This window comes from Notamacropus eugenii, chromosome 1, assembly GCF_028372415.1.
Source record: "Notamacropus eugenii isolate mMacEug1 chromosome 1, mMacEug1.pri_v2, whole genome shotgun sequence".
NCBI lineage: Eukaryota > Metazoa > Chordata > Mammalia > Diprotodontia > Macropodidae > Notamacropus > Notamacropus eugenii.
The window spans coordinates 146,081,223-146,094,779 of NC_092872.1; the positions used below are offsets into that span (position 1 = coordinate 146,081,223).

At 42.9% G+C, this 13,557-nt stretch overlaps 1 protein-coding gene across 4 annotated transcripts; it reads right to left on the reverse strand.

Annotated features, from left to right (window-relative positions):
• Positions 1 to 2,481: 2,481 nt before the first annotated feature.
• On the reverse strand, positions 2,482 to 13,343 carry LOC140521221 (mucin-16-like). Of its 4 annotated transcripts, XM_072636007.1 has the most exons (7): positions 11,927 to 12,377; positions 10,827 to 10,954; positions 10,641 to 10,708; positions 10,037 to 10,206; positions 7,775 to 8,116; positions 6,044 to 6,123; positions 2,482 to 2,832 (listed from the first exon to the last, which is right to left on the reverse strand). In XM_072636007.1, the coding sequence occupies exons 2-6, from the start codon at positions 10,935 to 10,937 to the stop codon at positions 6,053 to 6,055; spliced, it is 762 nt and encodes a 253-aa protein (XP_072492108.1). In that variant the 5' UTR covers positions 10,938 to 10,954; positions 11,927 to 12,377; the 3' UTR covers positions 2,482 to 2,832; positions 6,044 to 6,052. The 4 variants fall into 4 exon arrangements, with proteins under 4 accessions (XP_072492108.1, XP_072492090.1, XP_072492080.1 ...); XM_072635989.1 differs by having other exon boundaries at positions 6,013 to 6,123; positions 10,827 to 13,341; XM_072635979.1 differs by having other exon boundaries at positions 10,827 to 13,340.
• Between the last annotated feature and the right edge of the window lie 214 nt (positions 13,344 to 13,557).

Consider the following 13,557-nt stretch of genomic DNA (forward strand, 5'->3'; position numbering starts at 1 on the left):
AATGGCAAGCCACTCCAAGATCTTTCCAAGAAAATCCCGAATGGGGTCAAGAAGACTCAGACATGATTGAAACGACTGAATAACAAGAACAACGACAAAATCAACAGAAATTAGAAGAAATGATACAGACGATGAGACTGTGCATCGAATTACAAGAGCTCTAACTTGGACTATTCAAAGGAATGATTGCAGTTGTAAATGAACAAAGAATAGATTGACTCTGATTTTTATAATAAAAATATTTAACCAATAATAAGAACAAAAGAGCCTAGAGATTGTGTTAGAAGCAAATACTTAATCTTTCTGACAAGCAGCGAATATCAGCAAACATTTAATCTTTTTATCAAGCAGTGAAACGCTACTGCCAAGAAAATTGCCAATCTAGTTACACAGTTTGGAGGATGGTAGGAGTTTATGAGCATTACTGTCTAAAAATTCATATGAGAGATGAAAAGAAGCTTGCAGAAAACTTGGCATGTGACCCAACTAAACTAGATTTTCTCGAACAACATTTCCATAAGAATCCAGAGGCACCAAAGAAAGATAGCTTTGATGAAACAGATTTTACAGCGTTTTTTTATTAATCTATTCTTGCCATCATTGGTGCCAGAGCTACTGAATACCAGACGTGCTGGTCTGTCCAAATGGCAATGAAACAGAGGATTAAGTGGAAAAAAGCATATGGATAGGATTAAATTCCTATTATAATCTCAGTTCTGGGGGTGACATTTGTTTTCTTTTCAAAATTTAATATTTTATTTTTTTCCCCATTACATGTAAAACAATTTTAAGATTCTTTTTTATTTCAAATCCCCAAACTCTCCCTTCTTCTCTCCCTTCCTTCCCCAGCCTCAGTGAGTAGGCAAACAATTTGATAAAAGTTGTATACGTGTAGTGGAAGGGGAATAAGTTGGAACGTTAGGGAATACTCACCCACACTTAGGGAGAAGACTGTGGACTAGGAAGCCAGTTAAGGCCTTGGAGAGGGAGGTGTCAGATTGGTAGGAGGTAAACAAGAGGTGATGTCACAGAATCCAAAGAGAGAACAGGAAGGAGGAGGGGTTGGCTTTTAGAGCCACAAATGATTCAACAAACAATTATTAATATCTCATTATGTGCCTGGCACTGTGCTAAGCACTGCGAATGCAAAGAAAGAGACACAAACTGTCCTTGTTCTCCAGGAGCTCCATAGTTTAAGGGCCTAAGAGGGGGGGACATGATAGAAGACAGGGAAGACTAGGGAGGGGTGATCAGAAGCAAACAGCTTTGAGGAGGGACAGAGTCAAAGGAGAGATCAGAATGAAAGGGACACAGATGGCTCTGGAAGACAAAGTGATGTTGGTGAGCTTGCACAGCTGACTCAAAACAAAGCCAAGTGTAAAACATGTCATCATTTCAATGATATCGTCGATGTTCTTAGAAAACGAAATTCCCACACAAACCAATACAAAAATCTCCCACTAACTACTGCAACTGTTTTTCTAAGGGATTTTTTTTGGAAATTAACCATAACAAATCACAAATTTCCCAGGCCGCTACCCTCCTGATCGAGCTTTCTCATGATGTTGAGTTTGGGTAGAATGGTGTGAGGAGGTGAAGTGTGGCTTATTCGGGCTGGCCGCTTTGTTAATATGTTATTCTAGGGTTCAAGAGGACCTAGATCAAAGAAGACAGCCAGAATTCTGCACTGATGCTAGTGTCTTAATACATTCCCCTTCATCTGCATCAGAAACAATGATTCCTGAGCAGGACAGAGACTAAAATGCCAAAGTTTGTTTTGGCAAGTCGACCTAACATGCTTATGAGTGCAGTCTGCAGGGACCGTGTTTCTCTCCTTGGATACAATGGTTTCATGTGGCTGGGTAAGACTGACCTGATGTCAATTTGAGGTCTAAACCTCAGACTGTTACAGCCAAAGGTGGCAGTGGAGATCCTTCTTATCTCATCTCTGAACAGCCTGCCAAGGGCAGAAGAATCCAGTAACCCAAACTGGAAACTAGCCAAGCTATAGCGCCCTATACGACCCCTCGCCATGCTTTGCCCAGCTCTCCCTTTCCTTTCTCTTCCTCCCTCCTATGCATCACCCTCATCCTGCCAATTGGCTTCTTTTTTCTCTGATTCGGAGGGGACCTCAGGACTTTATGGACCCTCTGGTGACAGGTCCCCCATGCTTCACTTGGGAACTTTTGGTGCTTGAGCCTGGGTGAGGGTGGTTGCTCCTAAAGAAGGAGAAGCACTGTCCACTTTGTAAAAAAGCTAAGCCAGAATGGTGTTGGAAAAAGGCTCAAAACATTTCACAGAGTCACATTTGTGTTGCAAATATACAGACAAAAAAAAAATCATTTTTCGAAAAGCCAGACCTACACTGCTCTGCTTCTCTAAATAATCTATATACAAAATTCTCTAAGAGCAGACATAAATATGGCAAGGAGACAGAAGAACAAAAAAGGACAATCGAAGTAAATTGAAAAAGACATGAGGTTATTTTGTAACAATTACATGGTTTTATTTTTACTAGTTATACTCATCCAACTACAGGACGTATGTATTTTAAAATAAATTAAAATATCCAGTACAAATGTTTTCTTCTTTTCAGGATAATAAAGTTTATAAAGGCCCAGAGTCATTCTTCCAATACTGAATAGGTGTGGACAGGCTGGTTCTCTTCCTTTGGGTTAATGCTGGAGTGTTTGTGACCCCTAGAGGGAACACAAAGGCAGGTAACTGAGTGTCCTTTAAGTGACTTTCCATCTAGGCGTCCACGAAGCCATCGATTCCTACGTTGTGATCCTGTGTTCTTTCATTTGTTGCGGAATCCTAGCCATTACTTGGCTTTAAGAGAAGAAAGAGGTCAAAGGAATAAATACTGTATCAAAAGAATGCAATCCAGGAGGAGCAGAAAGAGGTATCGTAAGTTTCTACAAATTATACATGTACATTAAAATATTGCCTTCAAGGCAAACCAAAACCTCTCATGAACAACGGAATGTGGATAAAAAGAAACTTGGCTTCCCAACCTTAAGAGGATATATCAACATAAGTTTCTGCAAGGTCAAAAGGTTAACCATTTTGAAAGAAAGTGAGATGAAATTGAGATGATACATCAAGATTTTTCATGTGTTGAGAAGATGATATGGTAGAACATAAAAACCTCACACTTCACACCCCTACACCCTTACACGTCACAAATAACCGGAACTCAAAGAAAAACTGCAGAGACAAAATACTCTCAGGAAGTGCAATCTAATGGAATATAACATTTTTAAATGATACAAATATTCAAAGGAAACACTCACCCCCTAAGGGATCAAAGGTGATCTGTCAACAGACAGCCGACAAACAATACACCAATCACAAATCATCTCTGGGAAACCACCAAGAAGCTCTGAGTTCTGAAGACCTCAGCATACACACAGGCCAACACACCCTTGAACAGCAAGCAATAGGCCTAACTCTGCATTCCCTCAGGGCCTGTCAGCTAGCTTCTGCCCAAATCTCTGCTGGGATGGAGAACTCTCCATCTCTTCCAGCTTGAAGTGTGATGACTTTGCTAATTCCTTTGTTTGGGATTCTGCTACATGGAGTTTAGATCCTTTTCTTGTGACTGCCTTTCAAAGACTTGAAAACAGACATAATTCCTGCAAATATCCTTTTTACCGGGCTCATCCGGCCCTTGTCCTCCTCCAGATCAGGTGGCCAGGCCTGAAGAAACTTGGTCATTGTCACTGAACATTCCAACTTACCAATGAGCTTCACCTTAGCCCTGGCATGTGCGCTATTGCCCTCCTAGGCCTGGCCACATTATTTTCTTACTGCAGCAAAGACCGCTCTAACTCTCTTGGATGCCATATTACACTACTGACTCAACTGGAGCTGGAGAGCCCTAAAAGCCCAGATTCTTTCAACTACATCACTCTCTCATCATACCTTCCCCTAGAGGTTAGTAGTGAAGCTGATTTTTGATCTTTGATTATTTCATTCTCAGTCAATTATTTCATACTCCACAGATTGAAATATGCAAAAATATGGCAGCACTTTTTGCTAAGGCAAAGAACTGAAGGCCGACAGCATGTCCAGCAATGAGAAGATGGCTGAAAAATTGTGGTATGTGAACGTAAATGAATAGTATGGAATTATAAAAGTCATTAAGAAAAATTTAGGGAAACAAATGAGCAGATGGAGTAAAGCACACTCATATTCAATGGCAAAAATGATGTAAAGGAAAAGTATTCTGAGGTCTTCACTTCTCCAGAAGACGATTAGTGAACCAGGCCAACATCCTGTTGGTAGAGAGTACAAGAGCAGAAGCAAACTATCTTTAGAGATGACACATGTTTGCATCCCAACCCCCAATTTTATTTGTCTCTTAGAAGGGTGGCAGATTTCATTTCTTGGGGAGGAAAAGAGGGAAGGAGATGATTACTTGAGATGGATGGGTACCCATAATAGCCTGATGGAAGAAAGAGTTTAAAAATCACATTTTAAAATATCCAGCAAGAACAGAACCAAGTTCAGAAAGGGGACATAGACAAATAATTCTATGGGGTTCGTATAAATTAAGTATCTACTTTGAAATGACCAAAACTATATGTAAGAGATTCTCGGTTTCCTGTGCAATCCTCTTCTTCACTATTTCTAAATTAATGTGACCGACATAGTTATATTTATTGAAGCTTGTGTAATACACAATCAAAGAGACACCAGTTTCTTCCTACGAGAATCGACCTAATACTTGTTGCCTTTTAGATCTTTTGTAATCCTGACTACTAAAATGGTTAGCTCTTTTTGAAAAGCATTCAGTCTTAGCCTTCACTGACGTCACTTAGAAAAACTTTAGATCCAGGTCACATCCAGATCCTTATGGTGCTCTGCCAGGAACCAATTTTCATGCTGATACTGAAAGGTGAAGGACCGACTACGGTTTGGGACTGATCCTTCCTCTCATTCTACATCCACCAGATCCTTTTACTTGCTAGCCCACATCACTCTTATTTTGGAAAAGACTGCACGGGAAACTCGGTCATATCATTTGCAAAAATCTTGTTAAATGATAACCGCAGCATTTGCCATACTGAGCAATCTAAACACATGGAGAACATGGGAGATGAAATGAGCTGGGGGGGGGTGACATTGGGAACGCTAGCACCAGGCCTACGACCTGTTTTTCTATCACTTTGCTACCCAAACCTTTCATAACCTAATGTTTAACTTTTCAGTAACAGAAATCAAGCTCCTTATTCTCCATGTGCAGATTTTTTTCTCTTCCCTTTTTTGAAGATGAGGACATTCGCCCTCCTTTGATCCTCTTCCATGCCACACCATTTTCCCCAAATGGCTGATTCTGGCTTCTCCAATGGCATCTGCCTCATTTCTCTCAGTATCCACTGTGCTTGGTGCCCTGGAACTCATCTCAGTTAGGTGCCTTTTTTTAACTCAGGTATCACCTTCTTAAACAGCGATTTTACTACAAAGAGAATTCTCCTTGGTAAAAAAAAAAAACAACAACAACAAAACTGGAATAATAGGGACTGCCTCTTGGCTCTCAATAAGATCGTCCAAACTGAGCCACAGTACTCACCCTTGTTCATATTTCTCTTTCCTCACCATCGAATTAAAAACTTTTTAGAAGTTCTAAAACCTGAAAGTCTTTTCCTGTGTTCACCTTCCCTCATAATGAAAAATATGCCAATTAAAAGAATTCAAAAACAATCCAACAATTCGGAAAAGAAGAGAAGTGACCAAGTGATTTTGGGTTGTAAGATTGAGTCTTACCCATGGGGGGGGGGGGGGCGCTTGATGATGGTGACATACTTGATGAGGATTTGAACACAGGTCTTTTGGCTCCAGATACCACAATCGTCTTTCCACTGTGCAACCACAAAGTCTCTCTCCCTCTCTCCCTCCCTCCCTCCCTCCCTCTCTCCCTCCCTCCCTCCCTTACTCTCTCTCTCTCTCTCACTTTCACACACACACACACACACACACACACACACACATGCACACAGTACTAACAGGCTCTTAGGGGTTCCCCAGTTTCTCTTACTGTGAAGTATCACATAAGGTTAACCAGGAGCACCAGGAGTAGTGCCAGGCCGAAAAAGCTGATGGTCCAGTAGGGCATGTCTGGGGAGAAACAGAGATGATGCTAAGGGGCCATCATAGGGATGTGAGGACAGCACAGTGTGTGGAGCGTTCCCAACAGGATTAGCCCCCACATGTAACAGGCACACAAGATGTGGAAGCCCAGCTCCAATATCACTTTCTCTTCAAGTCCAAGAGCCACGAAAAGTCAATCCACTAGGTTCTCACAGAGTTGTCTGTCACACTCAGATCTATTGCATTGCTAATGCAAGTCTGTCTTATCCACAGCCAACTCTCCAACTCTCCTAAGTCTCAAGTGAATTTAAAATCTGTTCTGTTAAAGGAAGCTTTTCCTCCAAGTGCTGCGTTCACACAGGAAATCACAGGTCCAGTCTCGAATCTTATCTCCTCCATTATGCCCTTGAGAGGAAATGTGGAGAAGAGGGTAGATAGCTGAATTCGGAGACAGGAAGATATAACTACAAGTCCAGTGGCTTCGGGCACATGTTGTCTCCTTGACCCTGGGCAAATCACTTTGCCTCTCAATGTCACTCTCGAAGATATTAAGATAAAAGTATGTATGGGTGTGCACTGGAAACATGAGTTCCCTAAAAGGAGTTCTCCGTGTCTATGAAATGCCATGCATGAACCTCTGCAGAAGAGAGGAAGGGAGTGGAAGGGATGGGAGTGAAAGGAAGAGCAGAGTGTGGAGGGAGGAGGAGGGGCTAGAGGAAAGAATGAACGAAGAATGCATGGCATAGTTTGTATATTTCTATCCATCTGTCTGTGGCTTTCTCTACGCGGTGGTGGGGAAGAAGGGAGACAATTGGGAACTTACCATCCAACAAAATATTCATTAATTTTTTTTTTTTTAAAAAGGAACAAGCATTCACTTAAGTACATGTTACATAATAATTACTTCAGAAATAATATCTCATTTGAGATGCTAATAAATGTTTTCTAAGTGAAAGAGGTTTGAAGATCCACAGAGGAAAAGATGGGAGGAGCAGCCTGAAGGGGTAAATGGCAACAAGGTTTGTGTGTCTTGTGGCTCTTTGGAGGACTCCCTTTGTCCTCAGGGAGGCCCTCATGACTGGGGCTCTCAGAAGGCATTTGCAAAGGTCATAAGTTTCTGCCCTGAAAAGAGACCCCTGTCAGCTCCTTGCTTGGGTTTGGGGGAGTGTAGGGATGGTCTGGCATTGGAATTGTTTTTTCTCACCTCTGACACTAACTTTCAGTGACTTTGGGCAAATTCAAGTCTGTTCCCTGGATCTGACTTTGCTCAATCTCAAATTTATAGGGTTGGAAGCTCTGAGGCCCTTCCCAGATCAAACCTTCTCCATTCTGTATGTTAATACTGCTCTCCAATGTCCGACATCCTGGCTTCTAAGGGCCCTCCCAGCACCGACATCTTGGCTTCTGTGTGCTGCACCCAAAACTCTGACAATCTCAATTCTAAAGGCTTTCCAAGTCCTGACATTGTAGGTCCTAAGAACCTTCCTGTTGTTAACCTGTTATGCGTTCTGTTGTAGGGAACTTCCTTGCTCTGCAGTGTTTCAGAATCATCAGTCTTAATTTCACCCCCAATTGCTGGATTCCAAGCCTCCTAAGCTTTCCTTCTGCCTCAAGGCCCCTTCCCATCTCCTCTTCCCACTGCAGTTTCCCCACCCTGACTCGATTCTATTTTCCCTACTTGTCATGTGGAGGTTATCCAGCTTGAATAGGCCCCTGGGGCAGTGGCCTGTGGTCTTCCTGGTCCCGTCCAGAAAACCTTGTCCAATGGAGTTCGAACCCAGGTTGGAGGAGAAGCTGCAGTTCCAGTTGACCCTCACGAAGGGCATCTGATGAAGAGCACATTCAGTCAAGGGCCTGGCACAGATGGGGACCCAATTGCTCATCGCACTGTGGCCTTCTCCTTCCAAGGCCACAGCCCTGGGGTAAATTGAGGAGGTATTCTTCCCTGTAGCCCAGGGAGGTAGCATGAGAGGACTCCACAAAACCTCAGTAGATTGGACCATGCTTTCTTCCTTGTAACCTGGAAAACAAAGGATGGACAGTCAAGCAAGAGAGTTACTTAGAGACTCAGCTGAAGTAAGGCCTTAGTTTATCACCCCTGAGGAACCAAGGGATTTGCATCCTGGAGAAAGAGAGAATCTTCCCTTGCACTGCCTAACTCACGCTTTTGTCTGAGACCCAGCCAGGAAGGGTGAGAGACAAAACAGGGTTGTATCTTTATGTGATTTCCTGTGGGAGCAAATGTCGACTTGTACCGGACCCCCCATTTTCTTCTCTGGCCTCAGCAATCATTCATTGCTCCTAATTCTGCCTTATGGGATTCAGCAGAATGAAAACCTCTTGCTCATGATAGGCTCCTGAAAAATCAAAGAATGTGATCATGATGTCTCCTGGCTAAACATGAACAGTTCTTTCTAGCTGTCGCCATCATCATCAGTAGTATATCTCTGCAAGATGATTTAAGGTTTTCACAGTACTTTAGAAATGTGGTCCCATTTCTCCTCACTGTCGAATTTTGAGATTGGTATTACTATGATTATCCCCATTTTTCAGACGAGCAAATGGAGCATGAAAGCTGTTCCCTTAAGTGACGTCCCTATGTCACACAGCCAGTGAGCTTGTCAGGCAAGACTGGAACTCGGTTTTCCCTGGCTCTAGGATCAGGACACTAGCTACTGCACTGCCTCTCTGCCTTTACCCCATACTTTCATGATGCCTCGCCATCCTGGGGCTCCTCAAAATGAACTAGCTTCAACTTGTAAAGGCAGAGGAAGATAGAACTGTCACCTCCCTCCTTTCAAGCTACTACACTTCTGTTGTTGTAGATTCAACTACGATTCCTTGTAGTCAGCTAAATGCAGACAGAATTGTGACAAGAAATCATATGGCAAACTGGTTTGAAATGGCTATTCAGAATTCAGAAGTTCTGAAATCAGAACCCATCCCTTAAAACTGAATGAATGCTCTGATCCTGTCAAATCACTTAACGTCTCAGGCTCAGGAAAGTCCTTAAAATGATAGGTTTTGGACAGCTAGCACTTTGCCTCCCGGGAGGGAATTTCCACCCTCAAGGAAGACCAAGAGACATATTAGCACACCAGTGTGTTTCTGTTGGGGTTTTTGGCATGCATGCCCTGTCACTTTGATGGCTCTTATTAAGCTTACTCTCAAGATAATCTCCAAGGTCACTTTCCAATGACTTGTTATAGAGTTCTGTCTCCCCAAAACTATATACTTCTGTTTCATTAATATAGAAGTGGATTGGATTTCAAAAGCACTAAAGAGCCGTTTGAATCAGAATCACATATTGAGACCTGGCCAAGACCACATCTGGGCCAACATTATAATTTACAGAAGACACAGCTGAGGCTCATCTAGGGTAATTTGTTAGTCAGCTGTCAAACTGAGAGGAATTAGAAAGTTAGGAGTAGAACCCAGGCCCTCTTCCTTCAAATCCACTTTCTTCCACTTCAGTACATGTCAATTCTTATTAAATTTCACTTGATTGGTACAGAGCCATCATTGTCGTAGGTGGAAACCTTTTGTCCTCCTGATTCCATCCTACTCTTAGATACTTATCCTTCCTTACTTCACCTCATCCATCCTTCTCCTTGCTGACCTCTAGTCTCCAACCAAAGAATTACTTCAAAGTTTGCATTTGCAAAGACCAAAAAATGGACAGAACAACAATTATCTCCAGCTACCACAGATAACACCAGAGATGGCACCAAGTAGTGGGCAGTCTAGCAACTCAGTTATACGTAGGTTCTATCTTTTGGACCTGGATGAAAAAATGGGACATTGGAATAAAGGATTCTGGGCAGGGGTGGAATAAGGGATAAAAGAATAAGGCTTAAAATGAAGAGAAAATAATACTGAGGTTATATCAGAAGACTGGTCGGGAGAGTGGCCAAGATGATGGCTCAGTTAGGTAGCTCACCATCAAGGTAATGACTGTCCTTGGCCAGGGTGAAGAGGCACAGAATGGTAATGCCATGTGTTTCCCTGCTCATCTCCCAGTACACTTCACTGTCCACGACAGGCTTGACAGGGACAACGCGATGGGTACACAGGAAATCCACTCTGGTTGCAAATCCATTCATCATAGCTCTAGATAAAAACAACAATGGGAGGTGATATGAACATCTGTGAAATTGGTGCTGAGAAATGTGTTGGGATTCTGGGTAGAGAGGGGCTTAAATATATGCCAGAAGTGACCTGAGAAAGGCTGACAGTGGCCTTGGAATGGTCGGTGAGCTAGCATTACCTGTCTGGGTAGCAGTGGTGAGAAGCCGTAGGACCGCAACTGGAGAAGACATTCTTGACATTAGACTGTTTCTTACAAATCAGTACTTATGAATGAACGCACTTTTATTTCCTGCACTTTCTGGGATTAGAGGCACTGGGATAAAGTTGTTTGGGAATTTGAACATAGAGAAAATGAGACTAAAGGTAAGTGTATAATCGAGTTGACTATCTTTTACATATAGCAGTCCATTAGAGGTTTATCCTCAAGGGTGTGCGGAAAGTGTTACAATTCTTACCTCAAAGAAGTCACCTTGCATTCAGGGAAATAGGGCCCAATGGTAGTTTCCCTAAACAAGAGGCCAATCTGGCAAAGCAAGGAAAGAGTCAAGTAAACTTGGGGTAAGAGAAGATGGATCCCAGTCAAGGAATGGGGAAATCAGCTGTGTAGTTGGTGGATGGGGTCGGATATGGGGAAGACTAACCATGTGTTGCATGACATTCTCAGCAGAGTTGAATGTGTCAGAACTGGGCTGCCCCATATCTTCTGAGCAGATGAAGTTCGTAACGGTAAAGTTTGCAACAAGAGATTCCATGCTGGACGTGCCACTAACTGAAATATGAGTCAGAGAGGAACATCTGTGTGTGAGCATTATCCACTCTACTAGCATGCCCAAGGTCACCCAGTTCCTATTCTATTCCTTTCTGCAAGGGAAACCCATTAACCTGGCTGCACTGATATCTCTGGGTAGGTACAATTTCTCACTCTCCCAGTTCCGCTTTATTCAGCTTTTCTTCAAGTCCTAATCTAATGACAAAATCCGTAAAGACAGTCCACCAAAGGATCCCGAGATGCTAGCACTTTGGTAAGTGGTAAGGCTGGTGCTAAGGAATGGTAATGGACTGGAAGATGTTCCTGGAGCAAAAGTGGTTGACAAAGGAGCTCAAACTAAATCAAGGTGAAAGAAAACCGTTGATAGAACCACAACTGAGAAACTAGAGAACCAAGAGAAGTTCGTTGGATGGGAAAAGGGTTCTGCTTGATTTGGTCAAGATTGATCAGGAAAGCACTTATTCATCATTTGCCATATACAATGCATTGTAATAAGTGCTAGACATACCAACAGAAGCAAAAGAAGGCCCTGCTTTCAAAGAGCTCCCAAGCTATGTCCAGATGACTATGTGGGGACCCACAATCTCGAAGAGAATGAAGTTCAACATGAAGCTGAATTATCACAAGAGGTACCAGGTTCTGGGCAAATGCTAACTCTGGTCAGACAAGGTGGGGGGCTGTTCGAGGGCCTTTCTTTTTCCTCATCTTTGGCATGAGATGCAACAATTTGTGCCACGTGCCTGCAGGGATCTCTCTGGCAAATTACCAGATATTTAAATCTTCTCTGGAATTGCTTACAAGGGACTTCAGAAGTCATGCCAAATCCCCACTCCTGTCTTGCCCAGCCTCTGCATCATAGAGTTAGTAGGGTTTGTTTGGAAACTCTACGTTCCCTTCCTTTTCTCCTTCTTTCCAGAACTTTGAAAAGCCTACTGAGCCCTTTCCAGAACGCTAAAGTCCTAACAATTCTACCTGTGTAGGCTTCAGGTCCTGTTGATCCCACGGAATATGGGAAGGTTGCTATAGTGGCTACCCCAGAAGCTGCAAAAGAAGAGTCTTATTAAAATGAGGACATAAAGTGGGAGAAAGTTAAGTTGGCTAACACCTTAAGGGCAGGGACTGAGTATTTTTATGTCATTCTTTGCATTCCGAGGACATAGTACATTCCTTGGCATATAGTAGGAGATGAAGGAATGATTCCACACTGGGCACCATCTCTGGGTTCTCTATGCAGGAAATGACAAAGTAAATACATGACTGTCATCAAACTCATTTGACTGGTGTTTAAGTAACCACAGAACGGCTTTCAGGGGCTAAGGTTATTTTCACTGCTGGTAATGTCTCTGGCAGAAATAGAATGAAGCTCTCAAGGAAGATTCTCAACACGTAATTCCTGCTCCAGGAACATTTTTCCACCTGAGCTTCATATGGAACATTATGTCCATAACCCGGATTGTCCTGTGAGGGCAACCTTTTCACCATGGAATCTTGGAGAGAGGACATGAGAATCCCAGAGTCTGATTCAATGTCTCTTATCCGAAAGATCCAGTAGGAGGGAGATATCCTACTTTTCCACATAGAATTTCAGCCTTGGAAGCCTCCTAGATGGCATCGAAACAGGACTTCCCAAAGAACACCGGGAAAAGAAAGGATAATCACCCTCTGCCCAAAGAGTTACAGTGAGAGGAAAGTCATTCCATATTGAGGTAGCTGATTCTAATACTAGGAGTCCTTTCTAACAAGGCTCAAGTGAGTTACAGAGGCACAGATTTGAGAGAAAGTCATGCCAATTTCACTGTTCTGGTTCTGAGCACCAACTCCCCTTGTGAAGACATTTCTGAAATCACAATTGCCTGCGACTCAACGGATATCTGTGAAACAAGGCATTTAGTTTTCATGAATTGAAATGGATGGTGTTCATGACAAACTGGGAAACAAAGGACAGAAAATGAATGTAAATATCAAAGGAGTTGGGAATAGAAGGCAAAGAACACTTGAGAGGCTACATTGAGAAAAGAAGACCTGGTGGCTCAGCTTGCTGTCTTTTCGTATGTGGAGGATGTGATCGCTGAACAAAGGGACAAGAGAATTCTCCTGGGAACCTGTCAGCTCTCTACCGTGACAAACATAACAAAGGATCTTGACTTGCTCTCCTCTGCTCTAAAGAGACACAGACAACAACACACTTTCCCATGGGTTGCCTTGGATTGTCACCAGGCTCTTCTCCATAGTCTTCTGACTTCTAGGAGAAAATCAACACATCAGGATGAAGGACGAACAGAAATGTGACACCTCAGGCATGGCCTGGTCCAACCCTTAACTGACCAGGAATACCCTCCACCACATCCCCAAGAAGTGGTGATCGACCATTTATTTGACATTCCTCAGGGAAGGCAAACCTTCTCCTTCCTGAAGTAGACCATCCCACCACATGATACGAAATTTTTCTTCACTTCTAGTGGATATTTGCTTCTTTGTAACGTGACACTGTATTGCTCGTTCTACCTTCTGGGTCAAAGCAGAACAAGTCCAGGCCCATTTCCCTGTGACAGCCCTTTAACCCCCTTAAGACAATTGAATACTGTGTCTCTTTCATATACCCT